The following is a 26,626-nucleotide window of genomic DNA, read 5'->3' as shown; positions in this document are numbered from 1 at the left end:
AAAGGGACCATCCCGGCATTTGTCTGAAGTGATTTAGGAAAATAGCGGAAAATCTAAATCAGGTTGGCCGGACGTGGATTTGAACCGTCAGCTCGGCTGGTTCTTAGCACTATGGGACTTAACATCTATAGTCATCAGTCCCCTAGAACTTAGAACTATTTAAACCCAACTAACCTAAGAACATCACACAACACCCAGCCATCACGAGGCAGAGAAAATCCCTGACCCCGCCGGGAATCGAACCACGGAACCCGGGCGTGGGAAGCGAGAACGCTACCGCACGACCACGAGATGCGGGCAACCGTCAGCCTGGCGAATGCAAGACCAGTGTGCTAAGCAATGTCCCATCTCCCTTGGCGGTACAGCCGTGGGTCGTCAACAATGTCTGTTATTTCAGACACGCATGTAAGTTTATTCCAGTAGTTTTCAGGCATGCGTCCATCATATGCTGATGTTCGGACATATTGATACATCTGGAAAACACATCTGAAAACTGAGGGAATATTCTATCCGCCACTGAGGGAATATTTTATCAGCCAGCAAAAATTCAGCAGTCAAGTATTTTTACATGTTTTAACGTACAGTCACACCGAGACCAATGACTTCACAGCATGTATAGGCATAGCAAAAAATTATTTCTTAGTATTTTAGTTCCTTGTGGCAACGGCCTTGCCGCAGTGGATACACCGGTTCCCGTCCGACCACCGAAGTTAAGCGCTGTTGGGCGTGGCCGGCACTTGGATGGGTGACCGTCCGGGCCTCCATGTGCTGTTGCCATTTTTCGGGGTGCACTCAGCATCGTGATGCCAATTGAGAAGATACTCGACCGAATAGTAGCGGCTCCATTCAAAGAATAAATCATAACGACCGGGAGAGCAGTGTGCTGACCACACACCCTTCCTGTCCGTATTCTCAGCTGAGGATGACCCGGCGGTCGGATGGTCCCGACGGGCCACTTGTGGCCTGATGACAGAGTGCTTAGTTCCTTGTAGAAATATCTACAGAGCAGGATTAAAACTTGGACTATTGCCATCTGGATTATTACCAAAACGCCTAGCGGAACCTAGACTGTGAATTATTAACTAATATCGGTTGTTTTTATATAACACCCATGTCTCACCCTCACTTAACAACCCTAGGTGTCTTACAGACACTGAATTTTGTCCAGTGTAGTAAATGTATCAGGTGGGGGGGGGGGGGGGGAGGGTCAAAAGTTCTCATACGCACACCTATGGCTTGGGCTAGAGATTTCTTTGCCCTGACGTACTTCTCTCTAAGGCAGTAAGTCACGTATGTCCCTAGTTTGGTTGATGTTGCAACAGGCAGTTCAGAACATACATCAATTGAGCTTTACGTTAATGTAAGTGCCTCTGTGTTGTTCCGGTCTCATAATAGGAACATTTACATAGAGTAAAAACAATCAACATCCGAGATCGTATAAATATTATTTTACTTAAAACAAATGATTTTGACAGACTTTGCTGTCATCTTACGGTCTTAGTAATTATTTTGTTACGAGGCGTGTTCATTTTACGCTGGATCTCACGGCAAGTTGTCATGTGGATAAAAATCAGCACATTATAAAAGGTTTATCATAACTAAAATATTTGCAAACATAAAGCACCTTGTACAAATAGCCATGTCTATGCATATATCGCTGACAGATGTGTGTTGCGTTACAAAAACACGCTGTTCTTTTATCCATATGAAAACTTGGCGTGAGGTCCAGAGCAAAATGAACATGTTTCATAACAAAATTTCTTTAAGACCTAAAGATGACAGCAAAGTCTGTCGAAGAAAGTTGTTTTAAACGAAGAAATATTTGTGCGATCTTGGCTGTAGAATGTTTTTTGGAAGTAAAGCAGATCGCTTCTTTGGTCTTCTCTACATGAGAAAACTCAGTTTACGTAAGAGATTAGAAACCAGATTAGTTTTGGTCCTATTTATTTATTGAAAATAAACTGCATAGCTATACTACACGACCTGAAATAGGTTAGTGGATATGAAAGAGAAGTTACGTAAAATAAATTGGGATACCTCATAGAGATCAAATGATGTCCAAACAAGTAGACGACAGAGAAGAATAGAACACGGAAGAATGTCTACTGTAGCCACTATTATAAAAAGACAGCATTATAGATATTCTAGAACTCTCAGGTACTTGTCTTAAAGAAGTAAAGAAAAGACATACCTTGGAAATCATTAACCTACAATTAGTTACAGAAAGCATTAATGCCAGAAAAATTCAGTGGTGTATAACAGTATGGGATTTAAATGAGAAATTAACACAAAAGGCGAATCTTTGGGTTTTATGCTAGAAATTACAGATCTTACATTAGTGAATATGACATAATAATGTATTCAAGAAAAATCTTTGGGTTTTACTCTAGAAATTACAGATCTTACATTAGTGGAATATGACATAATAATGTCTTCAAGAAAAAGGAAATCAAACTGAATATGGAATGCCTACAACAAAAACATTATGCATGATGTGACTGTCTTTTACCACTTTAGAATTTCAAGTGATCACTGACTAACGACAGCCACAGACAAAACACAACCTCATAAAGCACTAAATCAAAAATAATTATTAGATCCACATGGAAACAACGACGCTCTTTTTTTAAAGGAAAAATCGCACCGCGAAGGAATTATCGAAATGGGACCGAAATCAGTAGATATGATGTACATAAACAGATAAACGAATGCAATTTCAGGAAAACTACATGATTTTTTCAAAAGAAATAGATTCAAAAATTGAGCAAATCCTTAACACGCAGATCCCCTTGTGGCCCTTGTGCAAGCAGTTATTCGGCTTGATACTGACTGACAGTTATTCGATGTCTTCCTGAAGATCATGTGCAACGAAACTTTGTCTCGAAACCTGTCAGAAAATCCAAAGAGATTCTGGTCGTATGTGAAGTGTGTTAGCGGCAAGAAACAATCAATGCCTTCTCTGCGCGATAACAATGGAGATACTATCGAAGAAAGTGCTGCCAAAGCAGAGTTACTAAACACAGCCTTCCGAAACGCCTTCGCAAAAGAAGACGAAGTAAATATTTCAGAATTTGAATCGAGAGAACAGCTGCCAGCATGAGTAACGTGGAAGTAAATATCCTCGGAGTAGTGAAGCAACCCAAATCACTTAATAAAAGCAAGTCTTCTGGTCCAGACTGTATACCAATTAGGTACCTTTCCGAGTATGCTGATGCATTAGTTCCATACTTAACAATCATATACAATCGTTCGCTCGACGAAAGATCCGTACCCAAAGACTGGAAAGTTGCACAGGTCACACCAATATTGAAGAAAGGAAGTAGGAGTAATCCACTAAATTACAGGCGCATATCGTTGACGTCGATATGCAGCAGGATTTTAGAATATCTATTGTGTTCGAACATTATGAATTACCTCGAAGGAAACGGTCTATTGACACACAGTCAACATGGGTTTAGAAAACATCGAAACACAACCAGCTCTTTATTCACATGAAGTGCTGAGTACTATTGACAAGGGATTTCAGATCAACTCCGTATTCCTGGATTTCCGGAAGGCTTTTGACACTATACCAAACGAGTGGCTCGTAGTGAAATTGCGTTCTTATGGGATATCGTCTCAGTTATGTGACTGGATTTGTAATTTCCCGTCAGAGAGGTCACAGTTCGTTGTAATTGACAGAAAGTCTTCGAGCAAAACAGAAGTGATTTCAGGCGTTTCCCGAGGTAGTGTTATAGGCCCTTTGCTGTTCCTTATCTATATAAATGATTTGGGAGCATCTGAGCAGCCGTCTTCGGTTGTTAGCAGATGACGCTGTCATTCATCGACAAATAAAGTCACCAGAAGATCAAAACGAACTGCAAAACTATTTAGAAAAAATATCTGAATGGTGTGAAAAGTGGCGGTTGACCCTAAATAACGAAAAGTGTGAGGTCATCCACATGAGTGCTAAAAGGAACTAGTTAAAATTCGGTTACACGATAAATCAGTCTAATCTAAAAGCCGTAAATTCAACTGAATACCTAGGTATTATAATTACGAACAACTTAAATTGGAAAGAACACATAGAAAATGTTGTGGGGAAGGCTAACTAACCAAAGGCTGCGTTTTATTGACAGGACACTTAGAAAATGTAACAAACCTACTAACAAGGGAACCTCCCCATCGCACCCCCCTCTGATTTAGTTATAAGTTGGCACAGTGGATAGACATTGAAAAACTGACAACAGATCAATCGAGAAAACAGGAAGAAGTTGTGTGGAACTATGAAAAAAATAAGCAAAATATACAAACTGAGTAGTCCATGCGCAACATAGGCAACATCAAGGAGAGTGTGAGCTCAGGAGCGCCGTGGTTCCGTGGTTAGCGTGAGCAGCTGCGGAACGAGAAGTGCCGGCACAGTAGCTCAGATTGTTAGGTCAGAGGGCTAGCCGCCCTCTGTAATAAAAGAACTGAGTTAATGGATCAATCAACAACGAACTGAAACGGGTGTCTTTCGACGTCCGCCCCGAGCAGATAAAGCGAACAAAATGAGTTTTTTTTTTAAAAAAAGGTCCTTGGTTCAAGTCTTCCCTCGAGAGAAAAGTTAACTTTTTTTTATCTTCGCAAAGTTATGATCTGTCCGTTCGTTCATTGACGTCTGTGTTTTGCGACCGCACTGCAAAACCGTGCGATTAGTAGACGAAAGGACGGCCTCTCCAATGGGAACCGAAAACATTTGATCGCAAGGTCATAGGTCAACCGAATCCTCCACAGGAAAACACGTCTGATATATTCTGTACGACACTGGTGACGGCATGTGCGTCACATGACTGCAATATGTTGTCGACCCACCTAACTTGTACACTTGGCGAATGGGTAAAAAGATTCTTCTATCTTGCCAGATTTAGGTTTTCTTGTGGATGTGATAATCACTCCCAAAAAAGTGATGAAAACGTAAGAGTTTGTCACAGAAACTGCAACAAATGAATACAACAGTTTCACAGTCACACAGTTTTCCCTGTGCTCTGTCAAAACGTATGTTTTTAACGTTTCCCAATTTTTCCGTGTACGGACGGACGGACAGATAATAATTGCCTGAAATTAAAAATTTAAAACTTTTCACGCGAGGGAAAACTTGAACCAAGGACCTTTCGTTCCGCAGCTGCTCACGCTAACCACGGAACCACGGCGCTCCTTGATGTTGCCTATGTTGCGCATGGACTACTCAGATTGTACATTTTGCTTATTTTTTTCATAGTTTCACACAACTTCTTCCTGTTTTCTCGATTGATCTGTGTTCAGTTTTTCAAGGCCTATCCACTGCGCCAACTTATAACTAAATCTGAGTGGGGTGCGATGGGGAGGTTCCCTTGTAAGGAGACTGCCTGCACTACGCTTGTCCGTCCTCTTTTAGAATACTGCTGCGCGGTGTGGGATCCTTGCCAGATAGGCCTGACGGAGTACATCGAAAAAGTTCAAACAAAGGCAGCACGCTTTGTATTATCGCGAAATATGGGAGTCAGTGTCACAGAAATGATACAGGATTTGGGCTGGAAGTCATTAAAAGAAAACCGTTTTTCGTTGCGACGGACTCTTCTCACGAAATGCCAATCACCAACTTTCTCCTCCGAATGCGAAAATACACTCCTGGAAATTGAAATAAGAACACCGTGAATTCATTGTTCCAGGAAGGGGAAACTTTATTGACACATTCCTGGGGTCAGATACATCACATGATCACACTGACAGAACCACTGGCACATAACACAGGCAACAGAGCATGCACAATGTCGGCACTAGTACAGTGTATATCCACCTTTCGCAGCAATGCAGGCTGCTATTCTCCCATGGAGACGATCGTAGAGATGCTGGATGTAGTCCTGTGGAACGGCTTGCCATGCCTTTTCCACCTGGCGCCTCAGTTGGACCAGCTTTCGTGCTGGACGTGCAGACCGCGTGAGACGACGCTTCATCCAGTCCCAAACATGCTCAATGGCGGACAGATCCGGTGATCTTGCTGGCCAGGGTAGTTGACTTACACCTTCTAGAGCACGTCGGGTGGCACGGGATACATGCAGACGTGCATTGTCCTGTTGGAACAGCAAGTTCCCTTGCCAGTCTAGGAATGGTAGAACGATGGGTTCGATGACGGTTTGGATGTACCGTGCACTATTCAGTGTCCCCTCGACGATCACCAGACGTGTACGGCCAGTGTAGGAGATCGCTCCCCACACCATGACGCCGGGTGTTGGCCCTGTGTGCCTCGGTCGTATGCAGTCCTGATTGTGGCGCTCACCTGCACTGCGCCAAACACGCATACGACCATCATTGGCACCAAGGCAGAAGCGACTCTCATCGCTGAAGACGACACGTCTCCATTCGTCCCTCCATTCACGCCTGTCGCGACACCACTGGAGGCGGGCTGCACGATGTTGGGGCGTGTGCGGAAGACAGCCTAACGGTGTGCGGGACCGTAGCCCAGCTTCATGGAGACGGTTGCGAATGGTCCTCGCCGATACCCCAGGAGCAACAGTGTCCCTAATTTGCTGGGAAGTGGCGGTGCGGTCCCCTACGGCACTGCGTAGGATCCTACGGTCTTGGCGTGCATCCGTGCGTCGCTGCGGTCCGGTCCCAGGTCGACGGGCACGTGCACCTTCCGCCGACCACTGGCGACAACATCGATGTACTGTGGAGACCTCACGCCCCACGTGTTGAGCAACTCGGCGGTACGTCCATCCGGCCTCCCGCATGCCCACTATACGCCCTCGCTCAAAGTCCGTCAACTGCACATACGGTTCACGTCCACGCTGTCGCGGCATGCTACCAGTGTTAAAGACTGCGATGGAGCTCCGTATTCCACGGCAAACTGGCTGACACTGACGGCGGCGGTGGACAAATGCTGCGCAGCTGGCGCCATTCGACGGCCAACACCGCGGTTCCTGGTGTGTCCGCTGTGCCGTGCGTGTGATCATTGCTTGTACAGCCCTCTCGCAGTGTCCGGAGCAAGTATGGTGGGTCTGACACACCGGTGTCAATGTGTTCTTTTTTCCATTTCCAGGAGTATATTTTGTTGACACCGACCTACATAGGGAGGAACGATCACCACGATAAAATAAGGGGAATCAGAGCATGTAAGGAAAGATATAGGTGTTCATTCTTTCCGCGTGTTCTACGAGATTGTAATAATAGGGAATTATGAAGGTGCTTTGATGAACCTTCTGCCAGGCACTTAAATGTGATTTGCAGATTATCTATGTAGATGTAGAAATTCTGTCCTACTGACGCAGTAGATCGTCAAAATTTCGAGCTGGTTCGAGGGCCACTGCCCTTCACGCTCCAAACGTTCTCAATTGAAGAGAGATCCGGGGATCTCGCTGGTCAAGCACGAAGGAAATGCAAGCCTACATTGCTGAAATGCAAACATAGGATGACTTGCCATGAAGGACACGGTAGAACGGAGAGTACGATATCGACAACGTACCGCTGTGCTGTAAGGGTGCAGTGGATGACAACCAAAGGGGTTCTGCTGTGAAAACAAATTGGACCCTAGACAATCACTCCTGGTTAGCGGACCGTATGGCGGATGACAGTCGGGTTGGTATACCACTGCTATCGGGGGCTTCTCCAGACCCGTCTTTGCTGGTCATCGGGGTTCAGTTCGAAGTGGTACTCTTCACTGGAGACAATTTTACTCCAGTCAACGATTGGATACCAGTCTGACCATCGTCGCCATACGCCCGACAGGCAGGAGTGATTGTCTGGGGTGTCATTTCTTTTCACAACAGGACCCCTTTGGTTGTCATCTATGGCCCTCTTACAGGACAGTGATACTTCTACGATATTCTTATTCCTTCGTGGACTGGCCTTTTTTTTTTCTTCGTGTGTACATAAAATTGAGTAACTTCAGCATCGTAGAAAATGAAATACTAGGAACAAGACGGAAGATCCACTTACTAAACAAAGGTGGTTAGGAAAACAGCGAAATATGATGCAGGTATGAATAAATGAAAGTAAATGTCTGAACAGAAAGGGTAGGTTATTAAACAAGAGACGAGAATTTCAAGCGGAGGATAATCGCAACATGGTAAATTAAACAGAAGATACACTGAAAATGTTCTTGGAAACATGACTGAAATCAGTGACAATATGATGAAAACAAAACAGAAACATCACACTTCATCCGTTTAGGTACCACATGGCACAGTAATAAGACCACAGTAAAAATTGTAGGAGCATTCCAAAATTTCGTTAAAAGTTTATGTAGCGTAAAAGATGAATCAGAAACACAAACAGGTGATAAGGCGCACATTGATCTTCTGGAACTTATTAGTTTTATAAACTGATTCGAGGTATGAAAAAAGGCAAATCAGCTGGAAGTGATAGTTTTTCAACAGAAGACATAAGCAGGGAGTAATGTACTACAAACTTTCTAAATTATTTGTAAAGTATCTGTGAATGAAAAAGTTCCCAAAAACTGGAACGATGTTCTAATGGTTCTACTTCATGAACCAGTAAACTGAAAGTCGTAAAAATACAAATAACAACGAGCATGAATTAAAATCTTTTGATTCAGAAGCTCTAGAATTAAAAACCGAGATGATTACCTGATGGAAGGTAAGCAGATGAAAGGCAATTCTGACGTTGAAGGTGATGAATGAGTTTCTTCGCTATTTTCTCGAAAACTGACATGTTGAGAATCGTGACGGTGATACTCTAAGGCCAAAGCAACTGGCATAGGCACGCGCATTCAAATACAGAGATATGTAAACAGGCAGACTACGGCGCTGCGGTTGGCAACGCCTATATAAAACAACAATGGTCTTGTGCAATTGTAGATCGGTTACTGCTACTACAATGGCAGGTTGTCGGTCAACATTTAAATGAGTTTGAATATGGTAGTATAGTCAGCGCACCAGCGATGGGACACAGCATCTCCGAGGTAGCGATAAAGTGAGAATTTTCCCGTACGACCATTTCACGAGTGTGCCGTGAATATCAGGATTCCGGTAAAACATAAACTCTCTGACATTGCTGCCGCAGAAAAAAGATCTTGCAAGAACGGGACCAACGAAGACTGAAGAGAATCGTTCAGCGTGACAGAAGTCCTACCCTTCCGCAAATTGCTGCTGATTTCAATGTTGGGCATCAACAAGAGTCAGCGTGCGAACCATTCAACGGAACATCATCGGTATTGCCTTTCGGACCCGAAGACCCACTCGTGTACCCTTGATGACTGTAGGACACGAAGCTTTACGCCTCGCCTGGGTCCGTCAACACCGACATTGGACTGCTGATGACGAGTCTCGTTCCAAAATGTATCGAGCTGATGGACGTGTACGGGTATGGAGACAACCTCATGAGTCCATGGACCCCGCAAAGTCGGCAGGGGACGGTTCAAGCTGGTGAAGGTTCTGTAATCGTGTGGGGCGTGTGCAGTTGGAGTCATATTAGACCCAGTGTCCCCAGGAGCACTCCTCTGAGTTTAAACACTTCCGCTGGCCACCAAACTCCCCAAACATGAACATTATTGAGCATATCTGTGATGCCTTGCAACGTGCTATTCAGACGAGACTTCCACCCCCTCGTACTCTTACGGATTTATGGCCAGCCCTGCAGGATTCATGGCGTCAATTCCATCCAGCACTACTTCAGACGATATTCGAGTCCATACCATGTCATGTTGCGGCACTTCTGCAAGCTCGCGGGGGCCTACACGATATCAAGCAAGTTTGCCAATTACTTTGGCTCTTCAATGTAATAGAAACAGCAACCAGCCAGAAGTATGGTTTAACAAGATTTATTTGCATCAAACCATGACCGGGATGTTTACAGATCCATATTCGGATGGTTGTTATACGTCTGATATCGGTTTCCTGCACTTTGATGGACAAACTGCTCTTTGTGTATCATCAGCCAGAGCCGCGTGTTAAGACCTCAACTTTTCCATGCATCGCCGAATTTTTCTGCATCCATATTGTTTGAGTCATATACTCACCTTCTATCACGTCATTTCTCAAGTCTTTTCTTGCCTCTTCAAATGCAGCAAAGAACTTTGCCGATCCATCGACCACCTATTCACCAGACCCACTTCTTTCATTTTCATCTTATAATTACGTCTTCCGCTGCTTTATCCTACCGCTTCCATTTTGTTTATTTTCCCAGTAAATATGAATTCAAAAATTGAGGGCAACCCAACGAGTAATATGTTATTATGTGCTTACGTGTGGGGTGAACAACAAAATCCCAGAAATATGTTTTCTACACTTTGTAACAAAAATATATTCATTAAGTAGGGTTGACTACTTCACTTCAGGCTTGTAAATGGTTCCTGGACTAGATCTGTTTTAGTCTCCGTACAAAACTATGTGCAGTTAAAAACTTTTTTTTGCTATCTGTGTATAGCGCACTGTACCAAATCCAGAAAAATAAAAAGAGTTTTTGACAGCGAGGTCATAATTTAGAGTGCAGATGTTGTCGTGGAAAAATAGTTACTCGACTTCTAGCTAAGACATGCAATTTTTGTTTTTAGTAGTAATAACAGACAAGTAATCTTGTACGGGTTCTTGTGGAGGTTTCGTAGTTCTTAATTACATTCCATCTGCCCTTGTGCTTTTACGTACCTGTTGTTGATGAAATGTCTGCAGCATCTTCACTGCCGCTTGGCTCACGAATCGTACAGCGCCGATGCCTTTTTAATAAGCTGACAAGATGCGAAATGAAAGGGTTATTTGGGGTAGCCCATAAATGACGTCACATCGTTCGCTAAGTGAGGAAATGGTGTAGGTGGCAACACATTAATATACACAGGCATAAGGTGTAAACAAATTTAATTATAATACACATTACAAAACTGTTAATTCCAATCCAAAAAATAAGTTGTAATCAAATATAATTTCAAAAATACCTGTGTATAATTATGCTATGCAACATTCTCATTTTTTTTTCATTTCACACACATAGGTATCTTAAACAGTAGTTTTGGATGTGTGTACATCCAGTTCTATATACCATGCAAATGAGAAGTGTCAATGTAAAAAGCGTTGCATTAGCACAAAGTAACATTTATTATATCCATGCCCATAAAAGCGAGGGAACTTTCAAATCGGGATGTCTGTATGAGGCTAACCGCAATACTTAAGCGTGTACTCCTCGTGTTACAAATCGCACGCAGCCGAGTGAGTTTTCGTCTCGTATAAAAAGGGTCGGTCGCCCACAGTACCTTTGTCGACGGTACATTAATATCAAAATCGTATCATCTGCGACAGTCTCCTCTAAAGTTAATATACACCACGGTGTTGGGCGGTCACAAGCAGTAATTACTTTCCAATCTGAAACATCCATGGATGTGATTTATGCCATAGCTGCTAAACCACTGATTAACTGGCATGTTGAACGGTGTATTTTCCACGTTTTATGCAGTCCCCTGCTACTGGAGAAGCTTTAGGACGAACCAACGCATAGGTTTCTTTCTGAATTTCCATCGGAATTACATTTATCTGCAGATCGTCAGACTCTTGACCCGCGAAGGCAAAATTCATGCATTTTTTAACGGTTCCAGAATCAGAATCGTCTCTTCCATTTTAAACAGTAAAGCCACAGCTTTGGCACAGCTACTTCAGTTTGGCACCAAAGATACACAAACACTCTCAAAGTTTTAAGGATGGTAGCCAAACGTGTGCTACCAGGATACGTGGAACAAAGTTTCCTATTTTCTTAGTTTATTGTTATTTTTATTAGACATTATCAAACGAAACCTAAATGACTGCATCAAACAACAACAACAAAAAAACTCGGTTCACGACTTTACAAGGTTCTCGCAGAGAAATAATCGCTCCGGAGGATTATGAAATCTTTTATAAACTGCTAAGTATCAAGACTTTCCGAAACAACTTGTGGCTCTGTCGTAACTAAGAAATTAACAAACCGATACAAAACTGATTTTAACCTATGCAGCAAGAATACGATCTGCCTCTTCACAAATTAAATTTAACAGTAATGAAATAAATTAGCAGTAAACAAGTGAACTAAAATCAATGGATGTCACAAGCTTGCAGGCATTCACTTCTAGTACTGAGGTCGCACATCAACTTGCTGGCGTATAAACAGTCTAAGTAACATTGACAAACTCATTAAGTTTCTGTAGTTTTTTGTCGTCTAGTCCTTCCTTTGTACTTCACACATTTGGTTTTAACAGTGTGTCCTGTTACATTGTATGGTACCTGATGTGCATACTCAAAAACTCGTGCAGTTTTCAAGCAATTTAGTGAATGTAATTGTTAAAGTAATGTGTTTCCATCAGTTACACAAAAGGTGCTATTTAAAGCTGATGACGTCATTCATGTCACTGCCCCTTTATGATAAGGAATATGTTGCTAGGTGGTAAAATGATGAAATATTAAAGACAAAACATAGTTATTAGTCTTTGTTATTTCATTCTCTATTATGGGTGTAATATGAAAACCTATTTTCTAACAATGAATAGAAGAACATTACTGGTAAGCCAAGATGTCTGGTTAGGCTCATAAAAAGACTGCTGTTAGTTGGGCTGAATTTCTCAGATTTGTTTACAATATATTTTGCGGGAAAACAAACAGCAGCTTAGTAAGTTTCTTTCTTTTTTGTACACTCAGGTGCCCCACGTTTCTGCACTGTACCCTATCTCCCCATCAAACACAATATCACTCAGTTTCTTTGCAACATGACACTTCATTTTATTAAAATAATACATCTCATTCATAATAGATAATATTTATACTCATAATTTCAAATTAATGTGTGCATACGAATAGGTGATGAGTTACAATCAGTTACAAGACCAATATCTTTAAGCGAACGTTAGCGCATCGGTGCTCGTATCGACGTAAAGTTAGTGTAGGTTTACTGAAAAATGTAAATACAGGTAGTGACAATTTTAGAAATGAAATTTCCATCCTTGACATTGGCTTCTGAAGAAGAGTACTGGATGAGCCCCTACGAAAACAAACAACTGGCAAAAATTATTTTACTATAGCACAACATATCTGCCACCTTGCAGTGCTTTTAAGTTACAACTCTTTTCATGAAAATAATTCAGAATTTTCGTGAGGTAGAGTGGCAGTAATGTTTTTGTACTTTTCTTTCAAATAATGGAAAAGAACACACACATTCAGAGTTCTATTACAATATAGTCATTGGCAGACTTTTCAACTCCATTTGGCAAGGATTTTGACATTACATTTTTGTGTTTCTCTTTTTTTTGCAAAAGTTTTCTTATTGGAAGTTTAAATTGACACTGCCATGCCACTAAAGCAGACTTGAGATTTTTTTTCCATTTTTTCGCTTTTGTAATACTTTGCTTTTAAATTTGTCTGCTGCACTAGAAACAATGAAGCACGTGCAATTTGCCTGCACAATACTAGATTTAAACTACCATGTTTCCATTGTTATACAAAGAAATATATGTCTACAATAAAACATCATAGCATCATACCATTGAGTGACAATTACATTTAGGTTCTATGTCATTCTCGTTGCGTTACCAGTTTTTTTTTTCAAAATAAATGTTGACAGTGTGCCAAATATTCAATACAGTGCTTTTTTTTAAATCTTTTCGACACAGATTACACATATTATGTTTTTCCCCAAAAAATGTACGTTTAACAGGAAAAATCTCCACGAATTATATGCCGAGCCTGTGCTGCTTACAATTATAATAATGACAACAATAACGACAATGTGAGAATGAGACTGCACTTTTTTTTAAACCACTCTGCACATGTCGATCACTCGCATAGCAGATCTGAATCATTGTTAAGCACTGGTACAAAAAAAAAGTTTACCAATAAAGAACACCTATCATTTCCCTTAGTAACCCCTCTTAGGACATACATTTTCAGTATTCTTGCTACCAAAACATCTGGACTGCATGCCGCGAAACATACCGTTAATGTTGGTGGGTTAAATAACAACACAAAGAAAAGGATACATTTTGAGATCAAGAGTATAACATAAAACACTGCAAGGGAACGGCTGCTGCAATAAAGCAGCCGCTTCCCACAACATATAGACCGGCATCATAGTCTCGGCCACTGCGACACACACTCGCTCGCTGTCCGGCCCGTATGTCAACATCAGCAAGGATATGCTTCATCCACGTCAGTCACAGTAAGTCAACTGGCTCCCGTCACAGTGTGCGTTGCATGGCGAGGAATAAGCTGCACCTCTCGAACTGATTTAGTAACATACAACGTAGAAACTATACATACGGTTAAACACATTATAAAGACACACACACTCACTCATGTACGTTCCCTGTCAGCAACAAACAGCATCTCTCTTCTCTGAAAGCAATTAATGCGAGGCTCGGCCCTGGCAAAATCTATACTAGGTCACGAACGAGGATGCCCCGTCAGTTAACACTTCCTATTAGGTCATGCCCTCCCCCTTCCAGAGCACAAGCCGGTATTGCTGAAGACGACAAAAAAGCGTAAAAAAAGAAAGACTTCTTGGGAAGATTATTTACAGATAATCAGTCTGCGTTCAAAAAAGAAAAAAAAGAGTAAGCAACTTGACACCCTCCAACTTTGTACTAAACGAGAGAAAAATACTCGCGCGAGCGCAATGCCAGCGTAAGATATTAGGTACCGCACCGTAACCACATAATCATGTTACATAAAAAAGTACTGGATAATGACACAACAAAAAAGCAATGAATCGCTACATTTTTTATTATCATTATTATTACTTTTACAAGTCCACATATGTAACTGCTTCAATCGCTGGCTGGTACCCTGATTCACTTGTATGTAGAAACGAATAGTCTTACCGCGACACAGTACCAGAGTCAGAAGGCAAATTGCTCGTACACAGCCAGCTTTCGGAGAAGTCGTCCACTCCATGGTCACGAGCTGTGATTGGCTCCTTTGGGATTACGAGACGTAGAGGCAATGACGCACTCAACAAAGCAAACAGTAGTCCCAATCGCAGCACTGACTAGTTTGTGCACATATCAAGATACACTTGTATTACAGTCAGACTAAAGTACATTGTCACCTCGCAGCCGAGGAGCTGATCACAGGAAATGTGCACGCGTTTAGATTAGTGGCGATGTGAAGAGAAAAGAAGCGAAGAGGAAGCAAAAGACATGGAGTGCCTTTAAAACGCTGAAACTGTTGCACTATGGAAGGAGTGACACGACGCAGACCGAGGTGGGAGTAAGGTGCACAACCCAAAGGTGGAGAGGCAAAGTACGTCATGCTGACGTCATGCAAAAATGTCTCACCAATTAAAAATTTCTGCGATAGTGTGCATAATGTATCGAGGTTCCATTTAAACTTCATTCTGTTCTTTTCCCAACAGAGTTGAAATTACGGTTATTAAAATAACACAATCGCATAAATTATTTGGGAGAAAGAAGGCTGATTAAAAATATTCAGGGTTTAAAAAGGGGAAAACTACTTGAATATTTTTTTAAAGGACGTTGCGCATAGAAATGTTTAAATGTAAAATAGGCTAACAGAATTAGGTACAGAGAAGAACAGAAGAGGGGAAGAAAAGCGATGAGAATGAGGAAAACATCTTGGCTGCAGTAAAGAGTCATCGAAGGAAAGATTCGAAGGGTAGAGAGGAGAAAGAAGATTTGGAGTGGTGGATTATATGGCAAACGGGAAAGTCAGCAGCATGTTAGAGAGGTTCACCGAACAAAACGAAGTGGGCAGCGACGAGTCGAATAAATGTCATGAGAGAGATATACGAAAAAATGAAAAAGGTGTGTGAATAAAAAAATAAGTACGCATAGGGCATACAAAACAGATTATTTCGCAAAAAAAAGAAGCAATGGAATTCACACCAGGCACGGAGTCACACAAACTGTTCTGTGACTGAATACAGGCAAACCACTATTGTCGGACGAATATGCCACCATCATTTCAGTGCCCCTAGAACTTTAGCTAGTAACGACATTCTGTTTGTAGAAAAATAAGAATAGAGAAGCTCTATTTTCTCTCTTTGTCTGTCCCGTTCACCGATGTAAACACAGCAGTGTTCCGTGTTCACCTTGCTGGGCAAGAGATGGCTGCAAGCGAGGTGGTAATTGCAAGCAAAAGGTAAAAAGTCTGTACAGTGATACAGGCGTCAATAGTGGCAATTTATCAGGCACAGAGCTAATTTCTTTGCCTTTCTCTGACCAGTCAATCTCAACAGATAAAAGCGAAATGTTATATTCACTATTCACAGAGCGTTACTGAAGGAGAGGAGGAGGGGGGGGGGGGGGGGGGAGAAGGGGGGGACGAGAGCAGAGAAGAAATATTGACGACCCGCTGTGGGTCGATCTCAGGACTTCTGAAATGGGAATCAACAGGTTACGCATGCAATTCCCAACACAAATGCCGCGGAGTGAACGATCTATATCTCCAGAAGCTTTGACTGCAATTTACTTCTGACCCAGCAGTTCGGAGACGTAACGTTGTACTAATCAAACGGCAAATTCACGTAAAATTACCTCTGACTCACATCAGTTACACACGGAGAAATAAATTCACAGCGACATTGGTGTGTGTGTGTCTCTCTCTCTCTCCCTGTCATGTGGCAGGAACACACCAGTCGTCTAGAGCTGAAATTTATTTATATATAAGCCGGTGGTGGCAACTACAAACAACTGCCGCACACAAGACATAAACAGCAAAACATAAACAAACAAATAAACGAATAAACGAAAGACGCGCCCGCAATGCGACGAACGGCAATGAGATCTAGACGGTTGGACGCCGGCGATGCAGTCCAGACAAAACTCAAGTCCCTCCCCCCCCCCCCCCCCACCCCCCACCCTACCCCGAAAAGAAAATCCCCACCCTTCCCCATCACACAGGTCAGCCCGCAGCCCACAACGCTGAGTGCTGCCAACTAAAAGCAGTAGCATTAGCTCGTTTACGTGTATACTAAGGCTCAAAACGTGTAACTCAATACAGCAATAATCATAATAACCACAATAATTATAATAATTATAATATAATGATAATAGTATTTATAACATTTTCCTTTTTTTTATTTGCATAGAATAGCATTAAACGTAAATCTCTTCGCACTCTAGCTTAGTTCGTTACCCACTCTCATAATTTTTTTTTCCATCTCTTGTACAAAGTCGCTTCATATTAATAACTAAAGAATTAACTCGTTAAACATAAAACAGAAAAAGAAAGGCCATTTGCTCCATCCTTTCGGGCTGATAACAGCCCACAACTCTCTCTTCTCTAAACAAAAAAATGCGCTCTTGCGGGAGGAAAAAATAAAATAAAAAATAAAACAAAGGCTGGAATTGCACCACACAACCGCATCGCAAAACAGGAAGATGCTTCATCTCTTCCTCAGCGCGTACACACTTTCTGTCACGTTCAAAATACCAAGCCATTTTATTTTATTTATTTTAAAAAAACGTCCATGTGTTTTATCTATTATGTTAGAATTATATTTCATGTATATATCCTGTATTATATATATATATTTATATTTGTGTTTGTGTGTGTTTTGTGTGTGTGTATATATATATAATTTGTTTTTCCGTGTTGTACAGTTTGTTTGTACGGTCCCTGCCGCTTGGCAGCGCTGGCGTCGTCGTCGTCGTCGTCGTCGACGTCTTGGTCGTCGTGGCGGGCCTACCAGCAGAAGACGGACAGCTCGCCCCCACGGTCTCCGCCGTGCCTCCATGCCGTCACCGCTCGCGCCTTCAGCTGCAACAAGTTAAACGGAACGTGTGAGTGACGAACACATAACAAATCGAAACAACAGGAAAAAAGTAAATTTCATTTGTACACGACCCACAAAGCTCAAAATCTTAAAGGATATAATGTAAACTCAATGTGGAGGGGGACAAAGGGAAGGGAAGGAGCTGATGATAGCAGCTGCATCGGGCCTTTATGCAGAATCGGCAGAGACGAATGAAAATGTGTAACGGATCGGGGCTCGAACCCGCGATCTCCGCTTACTAGGCAGCTGTGTTAACCAATGCGCCATCCAGACGCATTGTTCATCGCAAATGCACAGACTATCTCGGCACGCTCCCCGGGTCTGCAGGTCGTCGTCTAGCGTTGCTGCCTCGGGGTCCCGGGTTCGCTTCCTGGCCGGTGCAATGTCCCCACAGAAAATACACTCTACCCCGCACCAATTAATCATTTTCAATCACACCATCCACATTCATTCACTTTGGAAAAGTTATCTGATCTGAATTTTTCGAAATATATGCGGCGACAGCTCGTCGACGCCAAAGTATTTTCTAGTGCATTTATTCTTTGAAATAACAGAGATGCATATATGCATTCTCCATGGTTGCTGGAGTGGTAACTAGGACAGCTTCGGGAGTATCTGTTGAGGGATTGACGTGTTTCTGAGAGATACATATTCTGCTTTTCTTCTCGCTAAAGCGAGCCAATTAACATTTGTGCCGCTAGCGGTTTATTTGAAGGGAAAGAGACTGTAAAGGGAAATAATTAAGGCGTGGAATCACCAGAGATTTGGACAGGTAATGGAGATGGAGTTAATACACGATTTACTTCATAAATAAGGTTTGTGACTTTTTGTTCTGGAGTGAATGAACGAATGAGTTTTTTCTGAATCATTTGTTGATCACGTTGGCACTGTAATTAGTGAGGAAGTTTCAGCTGTGTCGAAGAGAGCCTGCAGTCACTGAGTCTGTGTTAAATCGTCCAAAAAGGCTTCGTACACATCTGGAATTCGCAATCTATCGTAAAAGGAATAAATTGTCCAAACGATTGATTCTCCCGACTGACTGCAATGTTTAACAATAATAATAAATGTAAAGATGTCTTACAGCAAACCAGCCGATGATTACCAAGAGCCGGCCGCAGTGGTCTCGCGGTTCTAGGCGCGCAGTCCGGAACCGTGCGACTGCTACAGTCGCAGGTTCGAATCCTGCCTCGGGCATGGATGTGTGTGATGTCCTTAGGTTAGTTAGGTTTAAGTAGTTCTAAGTTCTAGGCGACTGATGACCTCAGAAGTTAAGTCCCATAGTGCTCAGAGCCATTTTTGATTACCAAGACGAAGAACTCCACCAAAGATTCTATTTTGCTGATTTTTTTTCCCACTATACACGTAATTAAAACTTATATTAAAAACTATACATAGATAAAGGAGAGAAAAAGAGAGCGAATGGAAGTAGAGATAATACTAATAATCCTCCATTAGTCTAATTTTTCGCCTGTCTTATCACGGATCAACCAAGAACTGGGAAGGCCTTACTTTACTGTATAGACTTATGTGTGAAGGTGAAGGGATCTTAAAGGCTACAGATACACGTTTATACAGACAAGACATTACACAGAGATCGCGGCTAGCTGCATTCATCATCTATTCTTAGATAAAAAGACGGCAACTTATTATCCGAACATTTAAAAAATGTTAAACCGGGTTGGGGATTTTCTCTGCCCGGGGACTGGGTGTCTGTGTTGTCCTCATCATTCGTGACAGAGGCTAGACTAAATTGGGTAAAAAGTGGACTGTGCAAAAATTGGGACTTTGTACGGGCGCTGATGACACAAACCAAACATCATCATCATCATCATCATCATCATCATCATCATCAACGCTCCCCAGCAGACCCACATACTCACCTAGCGCCACCTATCTATCCTCCAGTCCCCGTCTATGTCCTCCACGCTAGATAAATTTAGATTAGGTCGAAAGATATTCTGCATCTGCTGTGAATGTTGTGAATTCACTGCCCGTGGAGGTGATTCAGTTATGTGAACGGATATTATTAATCCTTCTAAACCACAAGGGGTAAGGTGTCACAAAACTGATACAGTTATGCAGCCATTGTTCAGGAACAGTTAGTCGTTTTTCCATTAGAAATTTCACTTTGGAGGTAAAAATCAGTTTTGACAGAGCGCTTTCGGACTCAAAATAAACATACAGACGGTCTTAGAACATTTCCCACATCCAAGCAAATACTGACTATGTACCCGGGCCGGCCGGAGTGGCCGTGCGGTTCTAGGCGCTACAGTCTGGAGCCGAGCGACCGCTACGGTCGTAGGTTCCAATCCTGCCTCGGGCATGGATGTGTGTGATGTCCTTAGATTAGTCCAGTTTAATTAGTTATAAGTTCTAGGCGACTGATGACCTCAGAAGTTAAGTCGCATAGTGCTCAAAGCCATTTGAACCGTATGACTATGTACCTACCAAATTTGCGTTACATGCACAGAAGATTGCGGTCTTTCTACTGAATTATTCATTATTGTCACGTTCGTTGTATGGAGATAATTACTAAGCCATCGATATAACCCTTAATGCAGTTTTCTCCTAAAATTGGTGCGGTAACGCCTACGACCCAGCCACCAGACATACAGAGGTAATCCTCTTGCTGAAGAAGAAAAGCCACCAAAGAAAAAGGGAACAGGCCAAATGCAGGACAGCCAGAAAGCTAAGCCTGTGACCAAAGCTATGGCAAGTAGTCAAAAATAAAGGAAATTGAGGAGACTGGTTGTGATTCCAACGACAGCATGGACGATGTCAATTTCTTTGGAGTATCCAGATCCTACTGCAAACTCTGCACATGCACGTGTAGGGGATCATATATTGGATTTGCACCACACAAAAACTACTAAATAATGATCTCAAAGTTATAGCTCTAGAATCTATGGACAAGAAAAAGAAAGTTTTTAAAATAAATGAAAAAAAAAAAACATCTGCCTTATTAATAACAGTGATGTGAGGTAAGTTGCCAATATTCCCATGTTGCCACTGGTATGGTAAATATAAAACTGCTTTGTGTTTAACAGTCCTGTTGATGTTCATGAAAAAAAAAGACAATGGTTCTCTTTTGGATATCACTTATTGTTAAGTATGATCGTTAAGAATTCCTACCCCATTGTTCACTTTATAGTACTGAAAATACGGAAAACAAAGAAATTCCAGTAGTTCGCTCTGATGTGCATGTCATGCCATAAAAATGTCAGTTGTACATATGTATCGTTTTGCGTGTTCGTTATCTGATTTTTAAGAGCTCAAGTTTCTATTTTCAGTGTATATAACAACATCACGTTTGTATATCTTGGAGCAGCAGTACCACATTTAAGAATTTCAGTTCAAATAACGATGGACTGGTCTTTTTTCTAGTCATCATCTCTAGCTTCAAAAAATGAAAGACAGTGCCATTTTAAAGCAGATTATAGTCTCAAACATTAACTTTTTTTCTAACAGTTAACCTTTCTACTTCAAAAACAGAAACAAATTTTGCGATTTTGTATGAAAATTACGTAGGTCACACTTTCCTATATTATAGGTTATGGCATATTCCGTGATCAGTCAAAAGCGTCTGACTGCATAACCATAACATCCCTTCAAGTAAATTAGAATATTACAGTCACATAGGCACTTCACGACATGTAAGAAAAAACAAAAAGAAAGAGGGAGAGAGAGGGAGGGAGCGGGAAAGACAGAGAGAGAGTGAGAAGGGGGGAGTGGGAGAGAGAGGGTGGGTGGGAGGGAGGGAGGGAGGGAAGGAGGGAGGCAGGGAGGGAGGGAGAGAGAGAGAGAGAGATGGCATTACCCACCTATGAATTAAACACAAAGAAATAAATGTAGACAAGTAGGAAAGCGACGGTATCAGCGGGAAAGAGCCCTGTCATTGTTTGACTGGGAAATAAATTCATGTGGTGCCCCGCAAAGATCAATCTTAGGACCTTAGTTTTTATTGTGTATGTAATGCTCCAGTTATATCCGCCGCATATTACTCATTCTAAAATGTTGGTTTAAAATTTAAAACGAACGATGGCATATGAGAAAAAGATCTCATGCTGAGTGCCAGAATAAGGGTGACAAACGGGGAAATTCTTTTTCTACATCTACATCTACATGTACATCCGTACTCTGCGAGCCACCTGACGGTGTGTGGCGGAGGGTACCCTGAGTACCTCTATCGGTTCTCCCTTCTATTCCAGTCTCGTATTGTACGTGGAAAGAAGGATTGTCGGTATGCTTCTGTGTGGGCTCTAATCTCTCTGATTTTATCCTCATGGTCTCTTCGCGAGATATACATAGGAGGGAGCAATATACTGCTTGACTCTTCGGTGAAGGTATGTTCTCGAAACTTTAACAAAAGCCCGTACCGAGCTACTGAGCGTCTCTCCTGCAGAGTCTTCCACTGGAGTTTATCTATCATCTCCGTAACGCTTTCGCAAATACTAAATGATCCTGTAACGAAGCGCGCTGCTCTCCGTTGGATCTTCTCTATCTCTTCTATCAACCCTACCTGGTGCGGATCCCACACTGCTGAGCAGTATTCAAGCATTGGGCGAACAAGCGTACTGTAACCTACTTCCTTTGTTGTCGGATTGCATTTCCTTAGGATTCTTCCAATGAATCTCAGTCTGGCATCTGCTTTACCGATGAGCAACTTTATATGATCATTCCATTTTAAATCACTCCTAATGCGTACTCCCAGATAATTTATGGAATTAACTGCTTCCAGTTGCTGACCTGCTATTTTGTAGCAAAATGATAAGGGACCTATCTTTCTATGTATTCGCATCACATTACACTTCGCTACATTGAGATTCAATTGCCATTCCGTGCACCATGCGTCAATTCGCTGCAGATCCTCCTGCATTTCAGTACAATTTTCCATTGTTGCAACCTCTCGATACACCACAGCATCATCTGCAAAAAGCCTCAGTGAACTTCCGATGTCATCCACCAGGTCATTTATGTATATTGTGAATTTTTTATTGATCTGTGCGTTAAAATACGTTTCATATTACTGGTTAGCAAAGAACATCTGAGCTGACACCCGGCATTGCATGCGACGAAGGCCACGAAGAATGGAAAACTGAATATGATGGGAAAATTTCTTAAGCCAGCAGCTGTATTACAATAAAGGAGATTAACAATGTATTGTAGAAAGTCAGCCGGCTTTTGGCTGTACCAGAACAGAACTATACTGATTTATCGTTTTGTAGTCTCAAATACAAGTAGTACAAAGAGGCGCAGTGTTTGAAATTTTATTGAAGAATTAGTGTATTAAAGAGTGTCTGTGAACAGGTGACAAAAGTGGGCTTTCCGTCGTAACATTTTCTTCAGGGTGATATAATGTTTTTGAGTTTGCTCCCTAGGGCAGTTGTTTGTTCTTTCGAATTTCAACAGACACACTATGAAAAAAAATGACGCACCACGAACGAATTATCCGAATGGGACGGAAATCAGTAGATGTGATGTGCATGTACAAACTAACGAATGATTACGATTTCAGAAAAACTGGATGATTTATTCAAGAGTAAGAGTTCACAAAATTCACAAAATTGGCAAGTCAGTAACACGCTGATCCACAGCCGGCCCTTATGCAAGCAGTTATTCTACTTAGCATTGAATGGTAGAATTGTTGGACGTCCTCCTGAAGGATATCGTGCCATATTCTGCCCAACTGGCGCGTTAAACCTCCCGCAATGCTGCAAACCTTCTCAATTGGGCACAGATCCAGCACCTCGCTGGCCGAGGAACGGATCAGCAAGCAAGAAGACAAGCAGTAGAAACTCTCGCCTTGTGCTGTCTGGCTGAAATGTAAGCTCAGGATACCTTGCCATGAAGGGCAACACTAGGCGGGGTAGATTACCGTGACGTACTGCTCTGTTGTAAGACTGCCGTGGATGACAACCAAAGGGGTCCTGCTACGAATTAAAATGGCACCCCAGACAATCGCTCCTGGTTGTCGGTCCATATGGCGAGCGACAGTCGGGTTGGTACTCTACCGTTGTCCACGGCGTCTCCTTCGCTTGTCATCGAGTCTCATTTCGAACCATGACTCATGAGTGAAGACAATTCTACTCCAGTCAATGAGATTCCGCGCCGAAGACGTGTCTGGAATCGCTCCAGTCAGCGAAGGTGTACCAACTAGACTTTCGCCTGCAGTACCACCCGGCAACTAGTGATGATCTAGGGTGCTATTTGGTTGTCATCCGCTGCACCCTCACAATACCGAGGTAGGTCGACGATATTACACGGCCTGTTTTGTTGCCCTTCATGGCAAGCCACCCTGGGCTGAAATTTCGGCAAGATAATGCCCGACCGCACTTCATGTATGATCATCATATGTTCTGCTCATTCGGCACGTCTGCCACTGCGAGTTCAGCGTTCTGCAGTCGTTGCAGGTTTCTGCCATCCTTTTCGTAGCTACTTACGATGCATTTTTCTTGTCTCGTTAAGTAAAACCTCACAAAAAACTTTGGACTTCATGAACATCATGCCGGCCGCGGTGGCCGTGTGGTTCTAGGCGCTCCAGTCCGAAGCCGCGCTGCTGCTACGGTCGCAGGTTCGAATCCTGGCTCGGGCATGGATGTGTGTGATGTCCTTAGGTTAGTTACGTTTAAGTAGTTCTAAGTTCTAGGGGACTAATAACCACAGCAGTTGAGTCCCATAGTGCTCAGAGCCATTTGAACCATTTGAAGCGTGTTTGGCGCCGTGCAGGTGAACGCCACAATCAGGACTGCATACGACCGAGGCACACAGGGCCAACACCCGGCATCATGGTGTGGGGAGCGATCTTCTACACTGGCCGTACACCTCTGGTGATCGTCGAGGGGACACTGAATAGTGCACGGTACATCCAAACCGTCATCGGACCCATCGTTCTACCATTCCTAGACCGGCAAGGGAAATTGCTGTTCCAACAGGACAATGCACGTCCGCATGTATCCCGTGCCACCCAACGTGCTCTAGAAGGTGTAAGTCAACTACCCTGGCCAGCAAGATCTCCGGATCTGTCCGCCATTGAGCATGTTTGGGACTGGATGAAGCGTCGTCTCACGCGGTCTGCACGTCCAGCACGAACGCTGGTCCAACTGAGGCGCCAGGTGGAAATGGCATGGCAAGCCGTTCCACAGGACTACATCCAGCATCTCTACGATCGTCTCCATGGGAGAATAGCAGCCTGCATTGCTGCGAAAGGTGGATATACACAGTACTAGTGCCGACATTGTGCATGCTCTGTTGCCTGTGTCTATGTGCCTGTGGTTCTGTCAGTGTGATCATGTGATGTATCTGACCCCAGGAATGTGTCAATAAAGTTTCCCCTTCCTGGGACAATGAATTCACGGTGTTCTTATTTCAATTTCCAGGAGTGTATTTCCATAGCAAGTGTACCTAATTTCTTTATTTTGTACTGAAGCTACACTCCAGTTATATAACAAGTAAATATAATTTGCTTCTCAATCTGCAATCGGTATACTGCTATTTTCTTTTTAATCTTATTCCGTGATAGAAAGCTGTTTCAGATAAATTTTGTATGCGATAACTGCAATCAATCTGTGACCAAAAACGGAAGATCTATGAAAGTAAAAGCATTTATTATATTTTAATCATATTCCCATATCAAGTGTAACTAATTTGTTTATTTGGCACTGAAGCTACACTCCAATTTTATAACAAGTAAATATAATTTGCTTCTCAATCTGCACAACACGAAAATCCGACTTTATTATTTTATTTCTTTCTTTTCCAATTTCTCTAAGGGGTCGGCATTTTTATACATTCGTTTCGGCAGTCTGTGGCGTTTGGTTCAAATGGCTCTGAGCACTATGGGAGTTAACGTCCATGGTCATTAGTCCCCTAGAACTACTTAAACGTAACTAACCTAAGGACATTACTCAACACCCAGTCATCACGAGGCAGAGAAAATCCCTGACCCCACCGGGAATCGAACCCAGGAACCCGGGCGTGGGAAGCGAGAACGCTACCGCACGACCACGAGCTGCGGACACTGTGGCGTTTGGTAACTAGATGCTCTTCCTGGCATCACTAGTCTCCCATGAAAGGAATTGGTGTACCCCATATGTCTCTGTCTACCGTGGATGTCATGTTCAAGCATGATAACGTTATATAAGTGTTTGTGTAGTGTGTATCTGACCGGGACTTGGGTACCAGCCGGCATTCACCTGATGGGATGTGGGAAACCGCCTGAAATCACATCCAGGCTTGCCAGCACACCGGCTCTCGTCGATCCCGGACGGCCTCGCCTCCGAAGCGAAAGACTACTGCTCCCCACTGTCAAGGCGGGTGAATGTAAAAATCCAGTCAGCATCTGAAGTAGCTTTCCAATCTGGTGCTAACAGAAGTCTATGATTAAAATACCGAACCTTCACTTATACTTTTCCTTCTTTGATTCTTGCTAAGAATAAGCATGTGTGTTGTAAATTTACGCTGACACGTATTCCAGTATGACTGATCATTATGGCTCACTCTTCAGCTATTAAGTGAGCGCTATGAGGTACATCTGTCATTAAAAAAGTAGCGAGACTTCCTTTATGTTAGGTTTGAAAACAAGTTTCTGAAACGGACCTCGTGACAAAATGTAAGCTCCATTTTTGTTTAATGTTATCATGCTTCTTCTTTCTGCTACAGTGTATGTGTCTTAAGGCACGTTTCAACTGGAGGTTCCCCATCAAGTCGTGTACTGAGCATCTTCCTTCACCCGTTTGTAAGTTCGTCCTCTTCTAATGTCGGTCATCACTCCAATACCCTTTCTATCTTTTGCTCTCATTCCTTCCACTATTGCCTCCATAATTATTTCTTGCACACAGTTTCTGAGCAGTATATGTTAAAATCAAGATTTTTTCCTGTTTCTGATCACTTCCAATAATCTTCTTTCTTGCCCTGTTTTCTTCTTCAC

The 26,626-nt window shown here is 42.5% G+C and overlaps 1 protein-coding gene and 1 pseudogene across 4 annotated transcripts in view; one reads left to right on the top strand and one right to left on the bottom strand.

Moving 5' to 3' along the window:
- The first annotated feature begins 659 nt into the window (after positions 1-659).
- LOC126279776 (5S ribosomal RNA) lies at positions 660-777 on the top strand (annotated as a pseudogene).
- A 16,033-nt stretch (positions 778-16,810) lies between these two features.
- The window catches only part of LOC126278963 (homeotic protein female sterile), a 764,432-nt gene continuing 754,616 nt past the window's right edge, over positions 16,811-26,626 (bottom strand). For all 4 annotated transcript variants that reach the window (XM_049979249.1, XM_049979251.1, XM_049979253.1 and 1 more), the window contains one exon: positions 16,811-17,684. In XM_049979249.1, coding sequence (XP_049835206.1) covers positions 17,610-17,684 — 75 coding nt within the window. In that variant the 3' untranslated portion in view covers positions 16,811-17,609. The remainder of the gene's footprint in view (positions 17,685-26,626) is intronic.

The sequence above is a fragment of the Schistocerca gregaria genome, chromosome 6 (genome assembly GCF_023897955.1).
Source record: "Schistocerca gregaria isolate iqSchGreg1 chromosome 6, iqSchGreg1.2, whole genome shotgun sequence".
NCBI classification, from domain to species: domain Eukaryota; kingdom Metazoa; phylum Arthropoda; class Insecta; order Orthoptera; family Acrididae; genus Schistocerca; species Schistocerca gregaria.
Note: the sequence above shows the minus strand (reverse complement) of the source record. Positions and strands in the feature narration are given on the sequence as shown.